The sequence below is a fragment of the Serinus canaria genome, chromosome 1 (assembly GCF_022539315.1).
Source record: "Serinus canaria isolate serCan28SL12 chromosome 1, serCan2020, whole genome shotgun sequence".
Classification (NCBI taxonomy): Eukaryota; Metazoa; Chordata; class Aves; order Passeriformes; family Fringillidae; genus Serinus; species Serinus canaria.
The window spans coordinates 47,746,453-47,770,633 of record NC_066313.1 but is presented as its reverse complement, the minus strand read 5'-3'; the positions used below and the strand labels follow the sequence as shown (position 1 = coordinate 47,770,633).

General features: G+C 39.4%; 1 protein-coding gene across 1 annotated transcript in view; it reads right to left on the bottom strand.

The window, feature by feature from the left end:
* Positions 1-24,181, bottom strand: part of KL (klotho) — a 48,826-nt gene that overhangs the window by 11,782 nt on the left and 12,863 nt on the right. Inside the window, exon 2 of the mRNA XM_030235178.2 lies at positions 4,284-4,794. Coding sequence (XP_030091038.2) covers positions 4,284-4,794 — 511 coding nt within the window. The remainder of the gene's footprint in view (positions 1-4,283; positions 4,795-24,181) is intronic.

Here is a 24,181-nt window from a genome sequence, read left to right as displayed (position 1 = left end):
GGTTAATGTCAGGATCTACTGGCATCTGTTAGTTTTACATTATTATAAGATTCCAAATGATACTCACTTTTAGCTGTATTAAACACTGAGATTTAGCAAAATGTTCCTGGGCAAGGCTCAGCTCCAGGAAAGCACAAAAAGAGTGTGCTAATTCTAATTACATAATTAGACCCACCCTAATTCAGCAATGCATTTAAGCACATTCTTAAGCGTTCTTTTGAACTGGTGTTTGGCTCTGTAGCCAGCAAAGTTTATCTTTATTACTCACCATTTTCTGTCAGCCCAAACTGGATACTGACTGAAGATAATATTTACCAGCCTAGTAACACTGAAAGCATTATTTCAGGCAAGCAGAATAACAACACCCTAATTTCCTGAGGTACTTTTACTAACGCACCTCATTACAATCAGTTATGAGGCACCACATGGATTCTTGATTGTAACCCTGTTTGAATCAATTAAAGGAACAATGCAGTTAAATAAGGAACAAATTTGGCCCAGTCTTTGTCAGAGGTCATGAGAAAATGTCTAAGGAAATGGAATATTTCTCCTCCTAAAGACACCATTCTTTTGTGTTTGGCAAATGTCACTATTTTTCTAACCTCTGCATGCACCCATGATGACATCTGACACACAGCACAGTAAAAGCCAGTACAGGTCCACTGTGTGAACCAGTCTCAGTGAAAACTTCTTTGAACAGCATCTCACCCTTCTGTAAGTCATCACTTCACACAGCACTCCCACACTTCCTGAGCACCTTGTAAAAATCCTCCTCAAATCCTTTTTAAAAAATCTATTAACTTTTAAGTGTCACCAAGGAAAGAAGCAACTTGAAAAATGTTTGGAAGTTCCAAGAAGTCTCAAACACCGTATCCCACCCCGACTGCATATAAACACAAGGAAAAGAAAGGGATGCTATTTCGTTCGTTTCTGTCTTTCGTCGAGGGTCGTGCGGGGAGGGGGGTGCGGGGAGGGGAGGGGCGGGGAGGGGGAGGGGCGGGAGGGGAGGGGAGGGGGAGGGGAGGGGGGGGGAGGGGAGGGAAGGGGAAGGGGTAGGGAAGGGAGGGAAGGGAGGGGAAGGAGGGAAGGAAGGGAAGGGAAGGGAAGGGAAGGGAAGGAAGGGAAGGAAGGGAAGGGAAGGGAAGGGAAGGGAAGGTGCACGGGGAAGGACGGGAAGGGAAGGGGAGGGAGAGGAAAGGAAGGGAAAGGAAGGAACGGTGAGAGGAGAGGAGAGGAGAGGAGAGGAGAGCGATGATCATCTGCTGCGATTCGTCTGTATAGAGCTGAGTCGATGCTTTTCTCTGTCTTATCTGATATGATCTTCTTCTCTCTTCTCTCTCTCTCTTCTCTTCTTTCTCTTATTCTTTTCTCTCTTCTTTCTTTCTTCTCTTCCGTTTCTTTTTCCTTTACATCTGTTGGTGACCAAACGAGGCTGACTGTAATCTAGACTGTCCTTGCTTCTGAAACTCAGTGGCCTTGTCCATACTTCCACTGCAAGTGACTCCTGATTTGAGCAATCCCTCAGAGCATGCCTACAAGTGTGATACTCTGCAGACCAGAACTCTGCCAGAACTGGGTTAAAAATTAAACAGCAGTTCAGCTCATGTCCTGTTTGGCTCAATAGTATAGAAGTCATGAAAGGAAACATGGCAGACACATAAATATCAAATAGAGATCTTTAAAACCCTCTGCTGAGCTGCTCTCCAACCCCAGTGCCTGAAGAAGAGGCGTGTGAAGCCCCAGACCCATGCTTCCATCTGGAAGGTGCCCAAGATCTATATTTCACCTCTGGACATACTTGAGAATAGCTTGGTCCTACCTGTCATGGGCCTGGCTGTTCCTTTTCTGCTTAAGACTCTGAATTCAGACCTGGTAACTCCCCAGACAATGACCTGACCTCTACCAGTCAACATGACCCAGAGGAGCCCTTCCAGGCAACATGCTCTGCTTTACAAGGTACAATCCATTTGTTTGTTGCACCAGAGATAGAGAAGGGAAGTGAATATGACCCCAGAGTAAGATCCCCACACATGGGAGAAGATATCTCAAACCAATTAATGGCTCCAATTAATATTTAACAACTTTATACTACAGCTCTATTTACTCTAATCAACCCTAAATGGTGCCTGGAAAAAAAAAATAGCAAACAGGGCTGTGAATCCCAAATAAATATCCTTTCCCCAAGGAAAATAAAAAATAAATTTAAAAAAAGGTACAGAGCTTTTCTACAGCATGCAGTATCAGAGTAGACACCTACATCAGCACTTCAAGGGAAATCAGGAGCACACTTTTGAGCAAATCTCCCTCATCATGCTTCAGTTCAGATCATGCACTGGATTCAGAACGCATGGCCTGGGTTTCTTTGGAGTAAAATTAATCCAGAAATGGGCTTCAGGAATACATACAGTGTGGACACATGGCCCCCAACACCAATTCCTTTTTACCCTACAGGTTTGCTCCAGCTGGGCTGCACTTACTTGCTAAAGTAGATGCAGAAATAAGCAGTTCCGTCTGAACCAGTGCATACACACAGCCAGGCACAGACACTGGCAAGATCTAGCAAGTAGCAAAATCCCAGTAATGCGGACCCGTGTCTAAATTAATCATCCTTGCTTCTCAGTGCTACAGTTCCTGTGTCATTTTACTGTCCTTTCACCACTGGAGTGAATTTCATGGCAAATACCTCAAAAATCTTCATGTTACAGTGCTTTATTGCACTGGATAGGCATATCTACATCTCTCAGAGAGAAAGCTTGTGCCTTTATTTTTGGTTTTTAATGCTGTCCAACAACTCTGCTTACAGCCAGCACGATGCCTTTTTTGATCTTTCTCAACTAAATTCCCCAAGGTACTGCATAGAGAACTTTGGTATTTACATTGGATTTTGCAGATTCTAACAACAGAAGATTTGGGTGCAATACTTTCCATTTTAATGATACCAAAGTCCCTCCTGCAGACCCATCCTGGCTCTGCTTTCTTTGTTTTTGATTTTTTGTTTTTTTCTATAAAAGGTTTAGGCAAGTGCCAGTGTCTTATGACAAGTCTTTAATACCGTTGTTGCTGTTATTTTTATTTATTGAGTGATACAATAAATGGAAAGACACATTTTAAGTTGAGATTGCTTCCAGCCAGCTATGATTAAAAGGCAGATCCTTTCCAGCAACTTAAAATCTAAGCAGAAATAGGGGTAACTGGACTATGACCCCTTCATGAAGATGAGCTCTTCATCTGGCTTTATGCAAACTAGTGATACTGTACTTGCAACAGTTAGTTACTATTTTGCTCAGGTACTTATTCACCTTTTAATTTACTTGCAATAATTAGGTTTCTGGAATAGCAGATGAAACCAATTTGGTAGTCCTCTGCATCTTCAGTACTGCTGAGAATAAAATTAAACAAATTTTTTTCTCATTCACCATGTGAAAATGGCAATGTAACACAATGTCTATTTCATCTGAACTAATAGATACAATAATACTCTTTAAACCAAGAACAGTGAACAGTAGACAAGTAAATCACTTGATAAATTGTGAATTTAGAAATTGAAAGACAATGAAAATGGAAATGGGAACCCCAACAACTTATTGGCAACTACTAGGATTGAAAAAATGTTTTTCCAGAAGGAAATGGGAAAACAGAAAATAAGTCTCATCTACGGTGGTGTATTTTCCTTAACTTTTGGAAAAAATAATAGGTTAACAAATTAAATTATTTTGATTATATATCCTCAACCATTCAGTTCTCCTTTAACTGATGGAAATTCAAATTACTGTGATTGATGCCCACAGTTGTACAAATGTGAAATTTGGGCAAGGGCAAGATGCAGAATGAAAAGGTTCCAATATATAATTTTAAAATGTACTATTTCAGTCTTATGGGTTTTTTCAGGGGAATTCCTGTTGCATAGTATTTACTTTTCCATATATATATTCTTATGCTTTGTACAGATGCATTCAGATAAGGAAAGCAGTTATTAATATATAATACAGCAAATTATCCTAAGGCGACTCAGAACATGTCTTGCACTTCCTCCTATCAAAGACAGTAGAAATTTTCCTATGGTCTTCAAGGACAGCAGCATCAGGCTCACCAAATGGTATGTGTAGATATGAGAGTTCTTCAAGGAAAGAATAAACCCAGGAAAGGGATTTGAATTCTCATTTCTTCAGTGCTAAGATGAATGCTAAAGACTAAAATCAGTTTTCAGCCTAGTGCCTTAACACACCTCTATGGGCTATACTGTATTATGATTTTTTCAAGCATGTATTAATACAAAGTCCTACCTTTTAAAGTTTCCATAATGAACTTTTTGAGATAGTAAATATATTTGGCATCATCTTTCTTGGTGGTACCAGAAACGAACCAGCTGTTCTCCACAATGAATATTTGGGGGTTGTTATATTCACTGTTTATCCAGTAAAGGAGCTGCCTCAGGCTTATTGATTCCAACTGCTGGAATTTCATGTGGGAGTCCAAAAGCTGGAAACTCAGGGTAGCTCCAAAAGAAAGAGCAAAAAAGTCTGCTGTTCCCTTGATATACTTCTTCTCAGCCTCACTGAATTCAGGCAACAGAGATGAGAGGTTGCTCCTCATGCTCTCTGGATAGTCACCATCAATAAATACGGGCTTAGCAAACCAGCCAAGCACAAAATCAAGGGATTTTTGGCATTCTTTTATGTTCTTTTCAGTCATATGCTGGGGTTTTATCCAGTGGGAGCTAAGGGCAATGGACACTTTTCCTCTTTGAGCTGGACGGAAATGGTCATTGTAGAGATGCCAGACCTTAGCATGGGCCTGTTGAAAAGAAAGGCTGTAATTAATGGACCCAAAAATCCATTTTAAGTAACACAATTATTCTCAAGTACTGGGGCTCAATGTTATTAATTCATCAATAGTTTACAATACCTAAATTACCTCTTAATACCATATTAATACCATGTATCAACCAGAAATTGCTAGTTGGGTGGGGAAAAGAGCATCTCACTTTTCTGTAAAATACTATTACAGGCACTAAACACACTTCTGGCTTTATTAACTTATATTATTGAGTTAAGAGACACTGCCAGTATTAACAAAAATGAAAATGCATTTAATCAAACATGTTTCAAAAAAGGTTTTTGTTATAGGAATATCACTTTATCTGCAGATTCATGGATATATCAAAAAGAACCTTAAAATACTGCCCAAAACTCTGAAACAATACAAAACAAAGAAATACCTTTGAACTTAATACTCTGAATCAGAACACACAATACAGGAATACAGAACTACTTATCTGGACTTTAGAAGGTCTGATGAAAATAAAATTGCCACAGGTTCTGAAAAAATATTCCAATAATTCCATTCAATCTATTAAAAGATACTATTTATACCTAGCATCAGAATTTAAGCACTTGTCTTGGTATAATTTTATCTTCTACTGTAAGAACATATTTTGTACCAAATTTCTTTCCTGAGATCTTACAGAGTCAGTTATAACAGTCTCTTGATGTTCCTTTTAAAAGCTAAATGTTAAGTTCCTGAAGCCTTGCATTATCTTCAGGCATTACCTTCAAGCTCTTTAACCACTCTCACTGCTCTCCTCTGATTTTCTTCCAATTTGTCATCATCTGTCTTTCAACTGCAGAAGCAGAATTGGACATATTATGCCAGTGGCAGTCTTGCCAGCAGTAAAACCAGAGAAAATTTACCATACTATTTCTATTCATGTGGCCACAGAATTACAGTGTGAGCAAATGCACGTCTAAATGATCATCTCTCCAGAGCCCTTAACCATCTAAAACATATATTTTCTTTGAACCCAGCTTATCAAAGAATGTTGACTGTTTTGTGAATACATATTCAATATTTTTTAATCTATGCATTAGTAGAAACTGTCTTTTTTTTTTCTAGGTCATTGTTAAAAGGTAAAAATATGAGATTTGACAACACAAAGGCGGGAGAGTGGCCAATGCAACAGAGGGTTCTGTGCAACTCTGCAGAAGGACTTCAAGAGGCTGGAGAGATACAGAGAAGAATTGCCTGAAATTCCAGAAAAGCAAATACAGGGTCCTCCACCAAATAACCCTATTTCCCAGGATACGCTGGGGGAAATTGCTGGAAAACAGCTCTGTAGAGAAGGACCTGGGTGTCCTAGTGGACAACAAGCTGCCCCCTGAGCCAGCAGTGCCCTTGTGGCCAAGAAGGGCATTGATGTCCTGGGGTGGATTAGGATGGCAGAGCAGTGCCAGCAGGTTGGGGGAGCTGATCCTGCCCCTCTACTCTGCCCTGGCGAGTCACATCTGGAGTGCTGTGTCCAGTTCTGGTCTCCTCAGGACAAGAGAGACACAGAGCTCCTGGAGCAGGTCCAGTGTAAAAGAGCAAGGACAAGCAAGGGACTGGAGCATCTCTCTTACAAGGAAAGGCTGAGGGAGCTGGGCCTGTTCAGCCATAAGAAGAGATGACTGAGATGGGACCCCATCAGTGTCTTTAAGTATCTAAAGAAGAGTGCCAAGAGGATGGATCCAGGCTCTGCTCAGCAGTGCTGAGCTACAGGACAAGAGGCAATGGGCAGAAACTGATGCACAGGAAGTTCCACCAGAATATAAAGAAAAACTTTTTTACTGTACAGATCACCAAACATTGGAATAAGCTATGCAAAGGGGTTGTGGAGCTTCTCTCACTGGAGATATTCAAGAATTGTCTGGTTTCAACTCTCCGTAATGTGATCCATCATGACACTGCTTGAGCAGGGAGGATGGACCAGACGAACCACTGTGGTCCTTTCTTGCCTGACACATCCTGTGATTCTGTAATTCTGAGATCCACTCATTAGAATTAAACCTACCTAATAACTCTACTAACAGTTTACATTTGTATTTTGAGACTCATCACTCAGTATCCGCTCATATGTGCTGTGATGACACGAATCTCCCTTCTCACCATACAGAGTCGCTGATCAAATGAACATGTATCAAAATGTCACATGCATTTTTAGCCTTCCCTGAAATATAAATCATATAGAAAGCCTCAGAATTCCACTCCATGCAGTTGGCATGTTAGCAAATTTTATCACTAAGTATCATTGATAGCTGCTGCTTAGAGTTTTATTTTCCTACACTCTTACCATTTAAGCTTTGAAGTACAATCACTTCCAGTTGCCAGCATTATTAAGAATATAATTTTTGACATCAACATTGTTAATTACCAAGAAAAACAGCAAATTCTACCATTTTACTGCTCTAGCCGAGTTTTAAATATCATTGCTGAGAGAAAAACCACTGGAAGAAAGGACGACTAAAGGCAAGATCAATAATCAAGGCTCAATTCAGCAGCACCCATACAGTAACCTGCTGCCTCTGAGTCATCATGGGGTATATAAGACAAATGCACATATCTGAGGGAGATTAGACCCACACCCTTTCAGAGTGGTCACCAAAACCAAAGAGAACAATCTCAGAAACTCTGAATCACAGTCCACACCTATGTGCATGTATCTGAATCAAGCTCTGAGTTGCAGACTTCCATTAGATGCTCTCATTTATAATAACTCAATAGCTCCAATAAACATGATGCAGCCTGATCATCTGTCCATATTAATACAATGGGTTTTGACACTAATGAGAAACTATAGTAACAACTTCAAAATCTCAGGCCAAAAATGAGAGCTGACCTACGTACAGACTTTATTTTACTTCACACCAAAGCTCTGTTACACTCAAGAAAGATAAAAAGACATTACACATCAGGATCAACACCCAACACTTAAAACATGATTTTTTAAATGCCATTGGGAACAAATTTGTCACCACTTGCAACTCAAATTTGCACACCCAAATTTTCTCTTATAAAGGGGTTGTATATTTATCCTCTGTTGGACATGACTCATCTCCAGTTTACCATTTCAAATGTTAAGATTCCACCATGCACACTCTCAAACACGTAACTTCATCTATGTGGTCTTCATTTGCAAGTATGCTGCCCAGCTACAGGACACCTTGAGGACTGTGGCTCCCAGAACTCTCAGCCCTCCCAGTGGAGAGAGATCTTCCAACATTTTGGTAGCTTTGGATCTACCATGAAGAAAGGAGAAAGAGAACTCTACAGATTATCCCTCTACATGCATTACGAAGTGCTGTTTACTCTCTCACTGCAATGAAAAAAGATTAATGTAGCAATGTGGGATCATCCCACTCAACTTTACTTTCTAAATCCCCTGGGCTGCCTCTACAGAAAATGAGAAGATCATTGTCTAAGATATGAAGTGTGAGCCACTCTTTGTGAGTCCATCTCTCTCCACTGATGACAAAACCTGTTATTCAGTTTAGACACGACTTATTCTAAAGGCAGATGAAAGGTGGCAAGAAGAAGCTCACTTAAATGTCTGCCCTCTGCAGTGTGCATGAAGCAGAATTATATTATTTCCATTTTAAAAATGCTAAACATAGAAAACAGTGCATTAAAGTCCCCTGTGGATGTAGATTAATGAAGCATTCAAAAACTGCATAAAAATAAAGCTGGAAGAAGCCCGTGACAAAGCAGAGAGCCTATATGGAAATTTGGAACAGAATTCATTAAACTAAAATTAGGTGGTTATACAGTTTTAGAGACTTCAGAGCAAACTGGAATTCGAGCCCAAATTCCAGCCAGTTTCAGAAAGCTGTGAGTCTCCCAAATCCTAAATAAATCGCATCTCTTAGCTCCCCAGAGAAATCTGAGGTACTAAAGAACACATCAAATGATAATTTGCACCCATAGGCAGGGTGCAAATTATAATTCATAAATGAATCCTGTTGCTAGGATTCCTTTTGAGCTGAAGACACCTTATATTTCACTTACCATACGTCAGTCCAAGCTCCCACTACAGCCAGTGGAGATCTTTGGCTCCACCAGCTGCCTTAACACAGGCAACTAGTTGTCACTCCAGAATAATAAAGGCTCAGGTCACACATGCCATTTCCATGCAGGAGACCTGAATAGCCTGGGAAGGGTCAAACACATTTCCAAGGCAGAAAACAAAAACCCTGCAATGTCATAGCATGAGCTAGGTCCTACAAAAGTCTTGCAGTGATAGCAGAAGTAATTCAACACAGACACACAAGCTTCATAATCTGACACAGTCCTACAGTGTCAGAGATTGTCCACTCTATGGGAGGACAGACCTATACATTCTGAATCACTACATGACAACAGTGTAGTAATACTAAGACATTTGTTTGCCTGACTACTCCTCTAAATTTCATGACCATTAAGATCTTCCTGAATCTGGCACTGATATGAATTCTTCTGCGAGTTCTCTGAACTTATATCCATCATGATACACAGTCTTCACAAGAGCAAATCAAGAATTTTAATTGGAACATTTAACAGACAATTCCATAATCTGTCTTCATTCCTCCAGAAAAAGTTTTCTCAATTTTAAGTTCTGTGTCTTCTGAACCAGTAATAACACCATTCATTTCACAAATAAATTGCACTAACACCTTGCTCTTCACGCTCCGATGAATTATCTTGTTTAAACTGTCTATTTGCGTATTAATGAATTGGAAAGTGTTACTGTACTTGGCACTGGTGAGGTGACACCTCCAATCCTGTGTTACAGTTCTGGGCCCCTCACTACAAGAAGGACACTGAGGCGCTGGAGCATGTCCACAGAAGGGCAATGGAGCTCAAGAAGGGTCTGGAGCCCAAGTGGGATGAGGAGCAACTAAGGGAGCTGTTTAGCCTGGACAAGCTGAGGGACAGGAAGAGCCTTATCATTCATTACAACCACCTAAAACGAGGGTGTAGCCAGGTAGGGGTCAGTCTCTTCTCCCATATAACAAGTGACAGGACAAGAGGCAATGGTCTCAAATTGCACCAGAGGATGTTTAGATTGGAGAGTGGGAAAAACTTCATCACTGAAAGAAAGGGTTGTCAAACCCTGCCACAGGCTGCCCAGAGAGGATGACTTTTCCCAGTTTAAATGATTCTATGATTCTATGATTTACAATACAAAAAGAAGAGTTAATTAAAAAAGGTGTACAAAGGGGTTTTGATTAGTAGCAAGTGGGATAATATACTTCCAACAAAAATATCATTATTCAGTTCTACATCAAAAGCCCTTCCAAAATGGAAATAAATATTTGAATGACATGGGAAAACCTAGTATGTATTAGTTACAATGTGCCTTGTACCTGAAAAGGAAAATGTGTTTTTTCACCCATATCATCAAAAATAAGTATTTTAATCAAAAGCTGCAACAAAAGGATGACATATTTAATTTAAGTTTCACCTTTAGATCCTAAGTCAGTTTTACGCACACAGTCTTTGGGCAAACATTCTGTTTCACAATCAAGCTATATTCTTAATACTGAGTAACAGATACAGGTATGTAGAAATTGCTCATGGTTCTTCCCATATTTCAAAACTTGTAAAATAACAACTTCATATATAAAGCACAGGACTTCTATATTAGTTATATAGTTACTCTGTTTTTCCCCAATTATTCCTTCCCAAATATGTAGTGTTCCAGTTTTACTTTTACAATCTGTTAGCCAACATTACCACACATGATCCTTTCAATTAATTTAGTATTTTTGACCAATTTCAACAACCTTGCAATAGAATTAGGCTATGTAAACGGTACATAGAACACCAAGTGAACTTTTTTCAGTCTACAATCACTCCATGTAACATTTGCTAGAATTACAGCTCTAATTATTGATCACACATCTGAACTACACCCTGTATTCCAGTTCCTTTCTCAATAACCATTAGCCACTGCTTTTCACACTGTGCTGGTCATTGGAACATGAACGTGAATGAATTCATGGCAACCACACGTTAGGCACAAAACAGTATCATTCCTATTTTAAGAAATGGAACCAGAGATATTACAATATGCACAGAAAAGGACGAATTAAACCAGATACCCCAAGTTGCAGAACTGTGTATTAATTCCAGAGTAAGTGCCTCTGTTTATTGTGATACTCACCTCTACAGAAAAAATACCCAAAAAACCCCATTAAGTATTTGTCTGAAGGCACAGTGGCTAGATAGAACAAAATTTTTCCTCATCCTAGGCAAAATAGAGCTTTGCTACCATGATAATGAAAGGGAGGAGGCAACCTGAGAGCATAAAGGTAAGCCACAGGCATCCAGATGCATTGCAGGTACTCCAAAAATATTAGCAGAAGGGGAAAAAAAACAAACCTGAAAGATAAGAAGGCAAGTAAGAGTTATTTTTATACTTTGCTATTGAATTTTTGAGCAGATGAAAGTCTTGGAAGGCTTTTACTTTCACACACTGTATGCATAGGCAATAATGAACATTATCAGAGTTAGATATACAGCAGGGAGACACAGTGATCATAGTGTGATGGAAGGAAACAAAAACCCCTTGATCCCACTGTGTCAGGTGGCTGCTGCAGGCAACTTCTTTGAAGTCCAGAAAGCTGAGATGTCATGGCTCAAGCCCTGAGTTAAACCTCTCTCAGACTCACCTTGCTTTGAAAAGGCCACCCACTGGGCCAGCACCCTGTGGCACAGCAGCCAGAGAGAAGGCAGCTGGACTGCATAGAGCATTCTGCAAACCCTACCAGCACCATCAGAGGCTGCACAAACACAGGACGCACCCTTTGGCAGGGACTCATCTCACCCCATTTTTGCCATCACCTGCATCTGAAGCACTCCTCATGCAGTGCAGGAAGGGCCACCTCTGGGTCACAATTCACTCAAGCCACTTTTAATGCCCAGACAGGCAAGCGAGATGAAAAAGTGCCTGCTCCATTCCACTCACCACACAGATAGGCTGGCACAACCACTGGAGTCGACATCCTGTCCAAATAAACTAAAGCACCGAGAGACAAGTGGGCTGGGAAAGCAGTTTCAAGTCTCACGAGATGCAAACAGTCTCTGAAAATATAAAGGTCATCTGGAAAAGAATTAAGCAGCATTTGACTTTGTGAAGCAATGGGAGACAAGATAAAAATAGCTTTATTTCTGACAACAAGTGCTTCTGAGACACTTGATGTGTTTAATCATTTTCCTTTACCTCTGACAGAAAAGATTAATTACAGAACTGCACCAAAATAGTTCAAGGAATGTTGTGACCCATGTGAATATTAAAGATATGAGAGATTCTTAAACAGAGTACAAAAAGAAGATAAAAGTACAAAGCAGTACTCCTGAGTGATTTAGAGACAATCTTGCAGTACTGGAGTGAACTAAAATAGCCACTGATAAAAGACTTGAAATCTGGGACACAATGCTCAGGCAGTATTTAGGGGAAGACCAAGATAAAATCATTGCCATCAAAATTGCTTTGGGCATACTGGAGAAACATAAACATACAAAAGCTCCAGTACTGAGAACGACCTGCAAAGTCCTCTACCAAAACATGAACCTCTTGGAAGAAAGGCCAGGCTCCAATCATCATGATCATACTCAAGTATAAAAAATACAGATACAAGGGGAAACACATGAAGAACTTAGTTTTAATCCAGAAAAGCAAGCACACAGAACTGCCCAAGCTGTAGTGAACAGCACAAACCAAGACAAGACCACTTTGCAGGAGCTGATATTTGTCAGACAAGGAGGATAAAAAAAGCACCATGACTTTGAAGAAACTCATAATGGGAATGATGGTAACAATTATGACAACTGAATACACCATTAGCCAGGAAAATGAATGGAACGTTAGTGAATTTTAAGCCACATTCTGGTTGGAAAGAATGATGCTAGAACCAGCAGTGAGCAAAAATGTTAAGCATATAAAATTCTCATAAAACTCACATAAAACTGATAAATCAAAACCATACACAGAATACATAAAAATGATAAAACAAGCCCGGTCAGAGCATTGAGAGTATATGAATGCTAAAAACCGAAACTCCCAATCTTTTTAACAGTACTGTCAAGGAGAAGGCATCCATTAAGGCTTCAAACCTGTGGTTTCACAAAGGTTTGTACAAATTGGATGGAAAGACCAAAACCCAGCAGGAAGAAGAGGACTGCCCACAGAAGCTGTCAAACTACAGAACACAGCTTTAGAAGGCCAACCCCCAGAATTCATGACTCTTCCTCGTGCTAAGGCAGAAGCCAAACGAGATTATTGCCCTCCAAAGCAATAGTGAGGAGGACAAACAAAGCAGGACACATCATCTTCAGCGACATCAGTCTTAAAAAAAGGAAACTACTTTTGGTTAAATGCAGAATCAAAATAACTAAATAAACATAAAAGACAAGTGTCTCCCATATATTTAAGGGCAAAAATTCTGGAAGAGATGCCTAATGTCAAGCATGTTTCATTGGCAGATGCATATATGGAAGGCCAATATTCATCTGCTCATATTTGGCCCCTCAACATACCTCTCTAAATTTGCCAAGCCAGGTGTTTCATGGGGAAAAATCATTTACTTCTGATGGTTTAGAGGAAGCATGTGAAGCAAATTCCTTTGAAAAGCCTGAGCTGTTAACAGAAGCTAAAAAAACAAGACAGTGTGTCAGAAAGAAAAATTTTCTTAGCAAGAGATAAACACAAGTAAGACTAAAGTCCATCATCAATATGTGTACCTGACAGATAAGAAAGTGACAAAAAAATTTCAGCTTGCTGGACCTAATCTAACTAGCTAAACCAAAAACCCAGCTTGGAAGAAAGCCTATAGGTGGTAGGAATATTATAGGTTACAGAAATCAGGTTACTCATTACCACCATCCCTGCATTTAAAGAACCCAGAAATGATGCTCTGATGCTCTGGTGTTAATAATTAACCCTGAATCTTATCCTGGGCACACCACTAGATTAAAAATAAATTGACCCAACTGCTCCTGGAGAGGTACTGGAACATTTTGAGTGTGACTTAATGCTCCCAAAAGACAGACAAAAAGAAATCGCTGTCATGCTATTATTATGAGAACATCAAAAGATACTGGATTTGGAAAATCCATGTTTGTAGAGTTGGAAAAGTCAGACTGGCAATCAGAAATTATTCCTGAGTTGCATGAATGTGCTGCCCTAAAAGCTCCAGAAGTTCCACTAGAGATGAATGGGTAGTGGCTTTTCCCTAATCAGAGTCTCAAAAGAATTTAGACTGCAAGAATATGGCAAAGTGTGAGTGCAGACCATCAACCACAGAAGCAGTAAAAATATCCCAAAATCATGTAAAAAGCTTACTGGAGTAATAAATAATTGCATGAAGATGAGGCACTTCTGATGCTCCAATCTGGCCTATCATAAAAGCAGACAGCAGGATTTACTGGGTAATGGTTGGATTTTGAGCAATTAATTCTGTTACACCATAAACCACACCTGTTGTAGGAAAAAAATGCCAGAATCTGGCAGAACAGATTTAGCATATGCTGTCTTTGGGATTTTGTTATGAGGGCAAGGATGGGAAGAATTTCCCCCTACATTTGCAGGGCAGCAATACAATTTTAGAAGCATCTACTGTCCCAGGATTTCACTGTGCTCTAGATTTATGCAATATTCATATCAACCAAACATGGAAACATTTATCAGAGGCTGATCAAATCCATGTAATTTCACGAACAGATGATGCATTAACCCATAGTCAGATTCAAACACCACTGAAAGAGTGAATTACACAAATATAAGCAGTAACTCTGGGAGCTGTTCGCCTCTAAGCGAACTGATGAACAGGTCAAGTGGTACATGAAAGAGAAAAATATTTAGGAATAGATTAATGACCTTAGAAAGATGAATGAGAAAAATTACTAAGAAGCTCCTTGTGCTACAGTTTCACATATGCTGTGATCTTTTGCGGGTTTTATTCTTCCCCAGCATTCTGTATCGGTGTTTTCAGATATTATTAAGCCTTTAACCAATTTTTTAAAGAAGGTGCAGGAATAGGAATGGAGATCAGGCAAAACCTGACCTCAGCGGCATTCAAAAAGGCTGGCATAGGTAGCCACACTGGGGATGCTGTTCCAGCATGGCCACTTCATTTGCACTTTGTTACCCCCTCCAGAAGCAGTAGAGGGTATGTTATTGCAAAACCAAAGGAAGTCAGTCAGTTCACTGCACAAAATGAGCACAAGGTGCTCCTGGGAGACTCAACACAGTGACTCAGAAACTACAGAGTGGGTGAAAGGTGCAATTACCGAGCTCGGCACAGTTAAGTGCATGAACAGTGTGGGCTCAGCAGAAGAGTGAACTACAAGAATAGGTGGTCTCCAGAGCATATCATGGGGATCTCATCCAATTTATTCACAAGAAAAATCACTTCAAAAGTGAAGGGAGAAAGGTAGCTTCCTCTGGGAGAAGATATTAAGCAACTGCTACAGAATTATTTAATGTGTATCACAAGAAATGTTTCTAGAAGGTAAACTAGATCCTCTTTCTTTTCAGCACTCAAAGATATCAGTTCCATGGTTGCAAATATAAAATGAAAGATCGTTAATCAGTTTTATAACAGACCAATACTGCAGTGCCCAGGTACAGCAAATGGCTTCAGAAGGTATTTCCAGAAAAATGTGATGGTAGATAGCTTTTCCTATTGTGAGTTCCTCTGTGAGAAAAAAACAACCAGTCTTTTATCAACAGTTAAAGGAAGTGGAAGTCTCCACCAGTGGAGGGTACCAATGAGTAATATGAAGGCATTCAGCTCAACATAGTTGTCATAGAAATTGCAAATATAGTCATCATATATGGAACCAATATATGAGAACAGAGCTCTGTGCTATAATATAGGCAAATGATAACCAGAATAAAGAAGACTTGCTAGATGCAATTGCTGCAAAATTCTTTTTAAACCAAACATTTGGATTGTTCATGCCCAAATCTAGTTCAGTCACTTACATGATAACCTGTGTTTACTCTGCTGTAAGCTTGGCCACTAAATTTAACTACTCTGAGATTAGAACTATGCATCAATGACAACAGGCTATAGATATAGAATAAGATGGAATATCCTATTCAGCCCTCTAGATGGATGCAGAAAGCAGCACATCAGGATAAGCAATATAAATTGAAGGTACCAGTTTTCAATTTCCAGACAACTGTTTAGATTACAATCTGACTAGATGTGAATATGCAATTCTTCCTTCTTTTTCCAGTCAGTCTGAAACTGTTTCTGTCAGATCCAGCTGTGTTTCTATGCATACCTGATAAAAAGCAACAACTACAGGCTTTATCTCATTGTACAAAACCTGCCTGAAATGATCTGGCTTGGGCACATGTAATAGAACTGACTGAAGTGTGTGATTTCAATCATACACTTTCAAAAGGAATGCTCAATTGCAAACTCACTGAAACTGTACAATAAATTGACTTTAATCCAGTAACTTTTAGAGTAGCTTTTTTGTCAACTTAGATCTCACAGACAGCCTGTCTAATCACGACCTGCTGCTACAAAAGAGTGTGGGTCACCTGCAGATCTCTGTCAAACCTGCGAGCCAGTGCAAATGCCATGGGAATTCCACAACACAAATGGCAGCAGATACCTGCTCCAGCCACTGACCCCACCCCTGTGAAGAAGAAAGCAGCTCCCGACCTTGACACATGGCATTAGTAGTCAGAAGGGTTAATGTCCATGGGTGACCTAAGATTCAGCTGCTCAAACAGAGCCATCCCAGTACCATTTGGGATGGTCTGGACTATCAAGATAGCTGCACAATACATGACCTCTGGAAAACCTTGTCTTTTGGACTGGCAACTGGAGGCCAGACAGGATACTCTAGGCTTCTCAAATGGTACACATTTATTATGTGTGTCACTTCTTTCACCCTGGTGGCTTCTGAAAAGGTAGCTTTGTGAATGCATGAAGTTCTGACTGTGTGTCTTGAACAATATATAAGAATGAATCGAAATTCTGAAAGGATTCAGGAAAACCAAGAGGATCTAAGTAAGATTTTTTCACTCCAGAAGTTTTACACCACCAGCAGCCCCTAAAAGGCTGAAAAGATAATTGATAGGACCCTGTACATGGACAAGTAAATCAGAACTGAATTAGTGGTCTGGATGTTTCAGTGGTCTGTCTGTCTTTGCTCCAGCACAGTGAACCAAAGGTCTAACTGACAAGTTTTAATTAATACAATGGTCATTACTAGCTTCCTTAATGTTACTGCTTCCACCAAGCTAGGCTATGAAAGGAGGATGTGGGAAACTATAGGAGGAATTCAAGCTGAATTCAGGTTACTCAGCATGCTCACATCTCATCAGTGAGGATACAGTCACTGGAGGAGGCAAGACTTTAGTCAGACATATTTATTTTGAGGAATCACTATACTCCTCAGCATCCACCAAGAAGATAAAGAGCAGCTATTCAAATCAAAATTCAGAAGAGGAAAGATAAATTCCAGTGCAAGGAAAGGTGAGGAAAATGAATCATTAGGAGAAGTGAAACTCTTGGGGAATCAGTTTTTTAAATTTGAGCAACAACATGAATCAAGAGATGAAAGACAAAATGGGGCATTCAGTATTAGACTGGAAACAAACTTTGAATCTTTGCATTTATTCAGCAGCAAGGATGATTTATGTGTATTTATCCAGTTTTTTTCAACAAACTTTTGACTATACTGCAGTCACAGATTAAACTGGATTCAATTTATACCTACTTTGATTTAGGAAATACATTTAGAATCTCATCCAAAGCCTGCTGAAATCATGAAAATACACTTTTGAGGTATGAGTAAGTCCCTTTATGTCTGTTTCTAAATGCATGTTTAATGGTAGATATAAAATTGCTTTACTGCAGAGAAGAGTGTTAACTCAAAAGTGTACACACAAAAGTTTTCCTGCTTTACTCCTGCAGTCAGCAAACAGAATAAGAATCACCATTTCTAGTAAAAGCTGGACTCCTGTAGAACAGACAACTGCATCAAACTAAAAGTATTTAAAATTAAATATTTAATTCTTACTTTATAAACAAAATCTTCATATTGTTGATTAACTGTTGAAATTAAACTGTTTCACCTGTTTTTAAACAAAGAATCTAATTTGTCTGGATGACATACTAGTGAGCAAATGTTTAAATGGTGTTGATAAGAAGCTGAATGTTAAAAATTGATATAAAAATACCAGCTACAATTGTTTCCTTTTTCAAACCTTATCTAACACTTTTATATGAAGCAATACAGTATAAGGGGGTTTATTACATCAATGTACTGCAATCTCAGCCGTTGCAATGAAGAAAAAGATCACAGTGAAAACACCTAAAGCTGCTTTTCTCCACTCCTTAGAGAAATAAAATAAATTTTAAAAGAAACTAGAATACAGCAAAAGAAAAGGAGGTGTGTTGTTAGCGTGATTGTTTAGTCTAAGCCACTCAGAAAAGGGCTTGTGCTGGTTAATACATAGTTGAAAATGCTAATTAGCTACTCTTTTTTCAGCAATCCTTGTTCCAGCCTCTGTACTCTCACCACCACAGTACTAGATACTTGCAAACCAGAATTAACATCACATTAACAGACTGAGGTATTCATAAATATTCTGTCAACTCGATAAATTTTAAACATTCTTAGCACATTTTAGACTTCACTCTAGCAGCACAATGAGCACTCCTGGGGGCCTAGCACATGTTCTTTTTTAAAGTGCAACTTAACATACTTCACTGCTCTCTGACAGTGCACTCATTGTCTTTTGGAGATAAAGCAGTTGTCTCTCTTTGATATTGGGGTTTCTTTACATAAGAAACTACAAAATATTATTTTCCCTTTGGCTAACACTGACACTACGAGCACAAGGGGAAACCAATAAATTTGATCTTTTGTCTACTATATCAAAGTGTAATACTAAACTTCAAATTGCTCTAGAAAAAAGTATAAAGCCAGTGATGACAAGACACTTACATACATGAATGAGAATTATCACTGGGCTAGGAATACAAAAAATTAAATGCATGCATATCAATCTATTTTCATTCCTACTGATTTCAGATATGACTAAACACTTTTTCACCCCCCAGCTATTTTAAATATAGATACAAAAATATAAGGACACATTAAAACCTTAACTTATCAAGTAACTCAGAGCTTCAGGTACACTTTTTAAGCAATTTGTCTAAGACTGGCCTTTATTTCTGTATAAACATGGAAATTCTGTCAGCATGTAAATATACTATATCTAAATGGAATAATATTTTCAATTATTTAAACATATTTTGGGAGAAATCCCAATTTTAATACTGAGCCGCAGTAGAACTAAAAAAATGCAAGTTCACATAAATCTTGTAGCAGCATCATTCATCCTCCTTTGCTGAGGTACAGTAGAAATTCCAGGAAGTAGCCCTGCTCTGCTTCACAGTTACCATGAGGGCAGGTATCTCATCAGTTTTCAGGAGGCCATATAGAACGTGGCAATTAGGTCAGTATCTAATCATGAGACAGATGCCTGTCATTTAAATATTGCCTGTTTTAAAGGAAAGCAGTTCAAAGGAAAAAATTTGTATGGATGCCCTGTTTCTAAGTAAACTGACCAAAGAGTTATGCAGGTAGAGCAAAAACTTACAACAGATTTCTATGAAGACATCCATCGAAACACTTTCAGAGCCACAGAGTTTTTTGTAAAAGGTCAGTGTTTGTTACAGTCCCACTCTCAGACAACAGAATGAACAGCAACATCTTAGGCTAAAATGCAGAAGGAGAGGAAGAGACATAAATCCAGTGCCTCTTTTTTTTTTTTTTTAAATACTCTCTTTAATTTTTTGACCAGTCCAAGCTCATGTAAGCAACCAGATGACTCACAGATACTCCAGGCTTGTTAGATGGAAAAGGAGATTAGGTGTACCACTAATACAATGTGTAGCAGGTGAATTCCCAGACACAGGATCTACATGTACTTTAGCAAACAGCAGAGCTATTGACCCAATATCTACAGCAACCCATGGACCAGAAGGTGATGGACAGCTAGATTATACCAGGTGTGCTCCTACAGAGCAGCTTCCAGGTTAACTTTATTCAAAATCAACCCAAACTATTTCAGGCTATGAACCATAGTACAGAAATTTGTATTTTTTTATCAAAATCACACAGGAAAATAATCTTTGACTTCAAGAGATCCCATACAATGCAGCAAGAGCTGGCCAGCCATTTTATCCTAGAGACAAAGGCTTTCAGTAGCCACAGCTATGCTAACACAACCTTCGCCAAGTATGTAGTACAAAGGATATTGGAAAGAATGGGTCTAAGATGGGATACATTAAATCAGGTATTAAATCAGGATGACACTTTAGATATTGAGAAAATCACAGATTATACAGTTTATGTGGAATCATGATTCAATCAATGATGCTAGAGAAAGCAGAGCAGGGGGCAGTGCAGCAATTAACTAGTTGCCCAAACACTAATGAAAAGCAAATTGTTGGCTTGAATTAGGGCGTGAAGGCCTTGAAGAGCCAGGTGTTTTTGCTGAGACTAAGGGAGGAAGGCAGGAGGCTAAGACTGCTGAGACTAAGGGAGGGAGTACGAAAGGCAGGAAGGAAGGAGGGGGGTAATTTGAAGAAATTGCATTGCATTAACTGAACTTTTCACTGGAAGCTCTTTTATACAGGAATGCTCTTAGAAAATAGCTAAGATACTCTGCAGGAGACACATACACAAGTCCTTACTGCCTTACTGGGAGGAAAAATAATCTCTGTAGAAATGAGCACTGGGAAAAAAGCAAGGCTCATCTATAGCAGTCAAAATCCACTTTCCTCATACTATTGAGATGGAAGAAAGCAGAGATGTTGGAAATACTGAAGAAACATCAGGGATTTTACATATGTAATTTGAAACATAAAATAACAATACTGGGATACGATTTATACTCAAGTACATAAGATGCATTAAATGTTTATTATCAAATCAGCCACTGGACATGTCTGGTATACTTTATATATATGTATATACTTTATATATAGAGATATATATAAAGGTTATTGCTACTCTGAGAGTACTGCCTCCATAACCCCTCCTTTCAGGGATAACTCTGGGCTGCAAGAGAAAAGCAGGAATGAAAGCAGAAGCCTTTCACAAGCCGGATCTACTGCAGACCAGGAGTTAGTCCTGTTAATTGTCAATCTTCCTACATTCCTACAAGATGATATTTTCATTGTGAACCCAACAATGTATGTCACATAAAAGCATGAAACATTCTAAGTAAGACACAGAAAATGCTTTTTTAAATGATACCGTAAAGAGGAGACAATGATAAGTGATATTACCATGTTAGAAAAATTCGGACTAGCAGGGAATTTTAACAGAAGTACAAATAATATCTCGCTGAAAAAAAAATCATTACCATATTTATGATCTTGTGTCTACCATCTGCCAAGAATTAGGAAAGCTAGATTATAAAATTAGGAAGAGCCTCAAGGGTATCAGATTCCATCCAGTGCTTCTATGGGCAATATATGACACAAGCCTATTTATAACCTGATCCAGGTTTACTTTAACATAGGCTAGGTATTTGGTTCATAGTACTCTCTCTGGAAGATGTCTAGAGAATCACACTTCACAAATGGTTTTCTTTTTACCCTGACTTTCAGGTTGAATTTATTCATGCTCAATCCAAACACTTGTTCTTGCAGCAAAACTTTCCCTGCACTTAGTTATTTTCCTTCATTTGTTTTTTTTTCTTCACTTCTTTTTACCACTATCTATTTATAGACATGAAGTATATTCTCTCCTAGTGCTCTTGCTCGGGTAAATAAGCCATGTTCTAGTAAGTAATTCCTCATCTCTGCTGGAAAAATCACCTGATACAGACTAGAAACAAATGTGTCTTTGTCACAGTTGGACTATATTTGCATCTGATGGTCATGCTGTGATCAGCAAGTTCTCTTCTTACAGAAAAAAAAAATTGAGTCTTTCTGTTCCATCTGTTTATTATTTTGATTATCCTCTGCACTGGCACTGTTTCCTCAATTTTAGCTCATGCTCTAAGTAGTGCAATCCTAGCCTGTGCCAAGGCATGGGAGTTAAAATACATTAAGAAGTTCAGCTGTGAACTGCCCTTTGAGACTGATGCTTCTACTTTCAGCACAACTCACTATGACATTTGCTTTAGCAATTTCCTAGTTACTGCTGAACATTCTCCTCCTTCTCCACTGAAACAGTAACTCTCCATGTGCCACCATTTCAAGGGTCTTACTGAAAATAGAGATTGATTACATTTATCATATTTTCTTTTTCTAGACAATCAGTTATCACAGAAAGCTATCAGATGGGCCTGGCTTGACTTCAATACTGTAAATTCCTAGCATTTTATGTTCATTGCACCTGCAGTTACCAACATTTATCTAATCCTCACCCTCATTAACCTTTCCTGTCTATGAATCCCAGTGCTCAACATGATCACTTTTCTTTACAGATCTGACAAAAAGCATTTTGGAAATGTAATTTTTTAAAAATCTCTTTTTCCCCACTACCTGATGGTTGTATGTCTTTCCTTGTGCTACTTTTTCTTAGGTGACTGGAAGATATCTGTGTTTTGGTTTAAAATAATGAGGTTATACTTATTTTTAAGACCGGTTGCACATTTTTAAATTTTCTCCTTAGCATAGCTAGTAAATACCTATTCCATTACTTGATGTCGGGTTCAGTAAAGTCCTTGCAGAAAATAATGGGGCTCCTAAAGGAGAGACATCTTCTGTTTCCAGACAGAAGGAGACTAAGGCAACTAGTATATGTTTGTATTTGCATATCAGCTCCAACTACTGGTAAAAAGACTGTGTTATTGTAAAGGGGTTTTTTTTTGTTTGTTTGTTTGTTTTGAGTTTTTTTATGTTTTAAACAGGACTTTATATTTTGGAAAAAAGCATGAAATGCCTCCAGCAGCCAGAGTGGGTCAGCAACAGATAACTGGGGAAAAGGAACAAGAGCTGCAGGATGAGGCTACTCAATGCCCATGACATCCTACATGGGACACCATGGCTATTTGCCTGTTCTGGCTTTACAGGACCAAACAGGTGCTACTGACAACCCTTGCAGGGAGGAACATCAGCTGCTTTCCTGGGTCAGAAGAAAGACTCGGCTCCCTGCCCAGGAAAACCAGGGGACAGTATGTGATACAGGTTGTCCCCACAGACATGCAGGAGATACCACATGCCTGAAGTAGGGGAGACTCAAGCAAAATTTGCATTTAATCCAGACCACATGTCAGAACTCACCCTCTGAGAAGTCACAGGAACTGAAAGCACCTCAAGCAAATTCTTGAGCCCCTCAGTATTCCCCTCCTCCATCATCTACTCAACCTCTTCACACTCTAATTAGACCAAAGGTGAATGTCTGTCTACAAAAAGTCTGGGTGTGAGTTTGTCACCACAGGTTTACCTATACCCCACAGATGGAAATGGGACAATTATCGTATTTTTTGGTCATAGAACAAGAGATACCATGCTCTCTACTCTCCATTACCTGGAAAAGGAACCTAGGGTGGCAAGCTCAAGCAGATTTCTCTGGTGAACACATCCTAAAATTAACTCAGGTGTGATTGCTATCCCCTGCATCTACTTCCACAGTCTTCAAGGGAGATGGCTCTACTGCATCTAATAGCAAAGCCCACGCATTGCAAGCCTCCCTTTCCACCCAGCCATCACAAGCCCTCACACAGAGCCTCTGCACAAAACCCTGGAGCTGCTGGCCTATCACTCCACATTACACAGACCTATGCAAAAGAATTGCAGGAGCCAAGGACAATGCAGTCCATGTCTTTACTTGCTAGTTGTGGTGCAGAGCCAAAGTACATAGAGCTCCACCCTGGTCAGCCCAGTGGACAGCTGCCTCAGAGCTGGAGAACAAGTCCTAGCTGCTCTTCCCTCTGGGATCACTGGGAATGCTGCCAAACCACTTTAAAAGAAGTATCTTTATGCTAAACAACATTTCATAATGGTTACTGAAAAGCCAGCTATTGCAAGGCCAAGCAGATGCCAAACTGTGTCTCAGAGCTGATGCAAACACTGCCTGGAAGACCAGCACAATGATGACGCTTCAAAACTGCAGACAGGAGTAATTTTCCATACTACAGCGTCACTCAAAGTAGCAAAATGTCCTGCTGCTGACAGCTGTAGCTGGGGGTGGTGAACTCAGGGTACCTTAAGAGTTTTTTCAGCCATCGGGTAAGTATCATTTGCTACTGGTAATCTTTGCAGGTTGAAGACTGTCCCAGCTGTACCCACAAATTCTTTCCATGGTGTACAGATACACGAAGATGAGTGTGGGGACTCTGCAGGCTCTGATCTCCACCCAGCTCTCCTATGAGCCCCATGAAACCCGGCTCAAG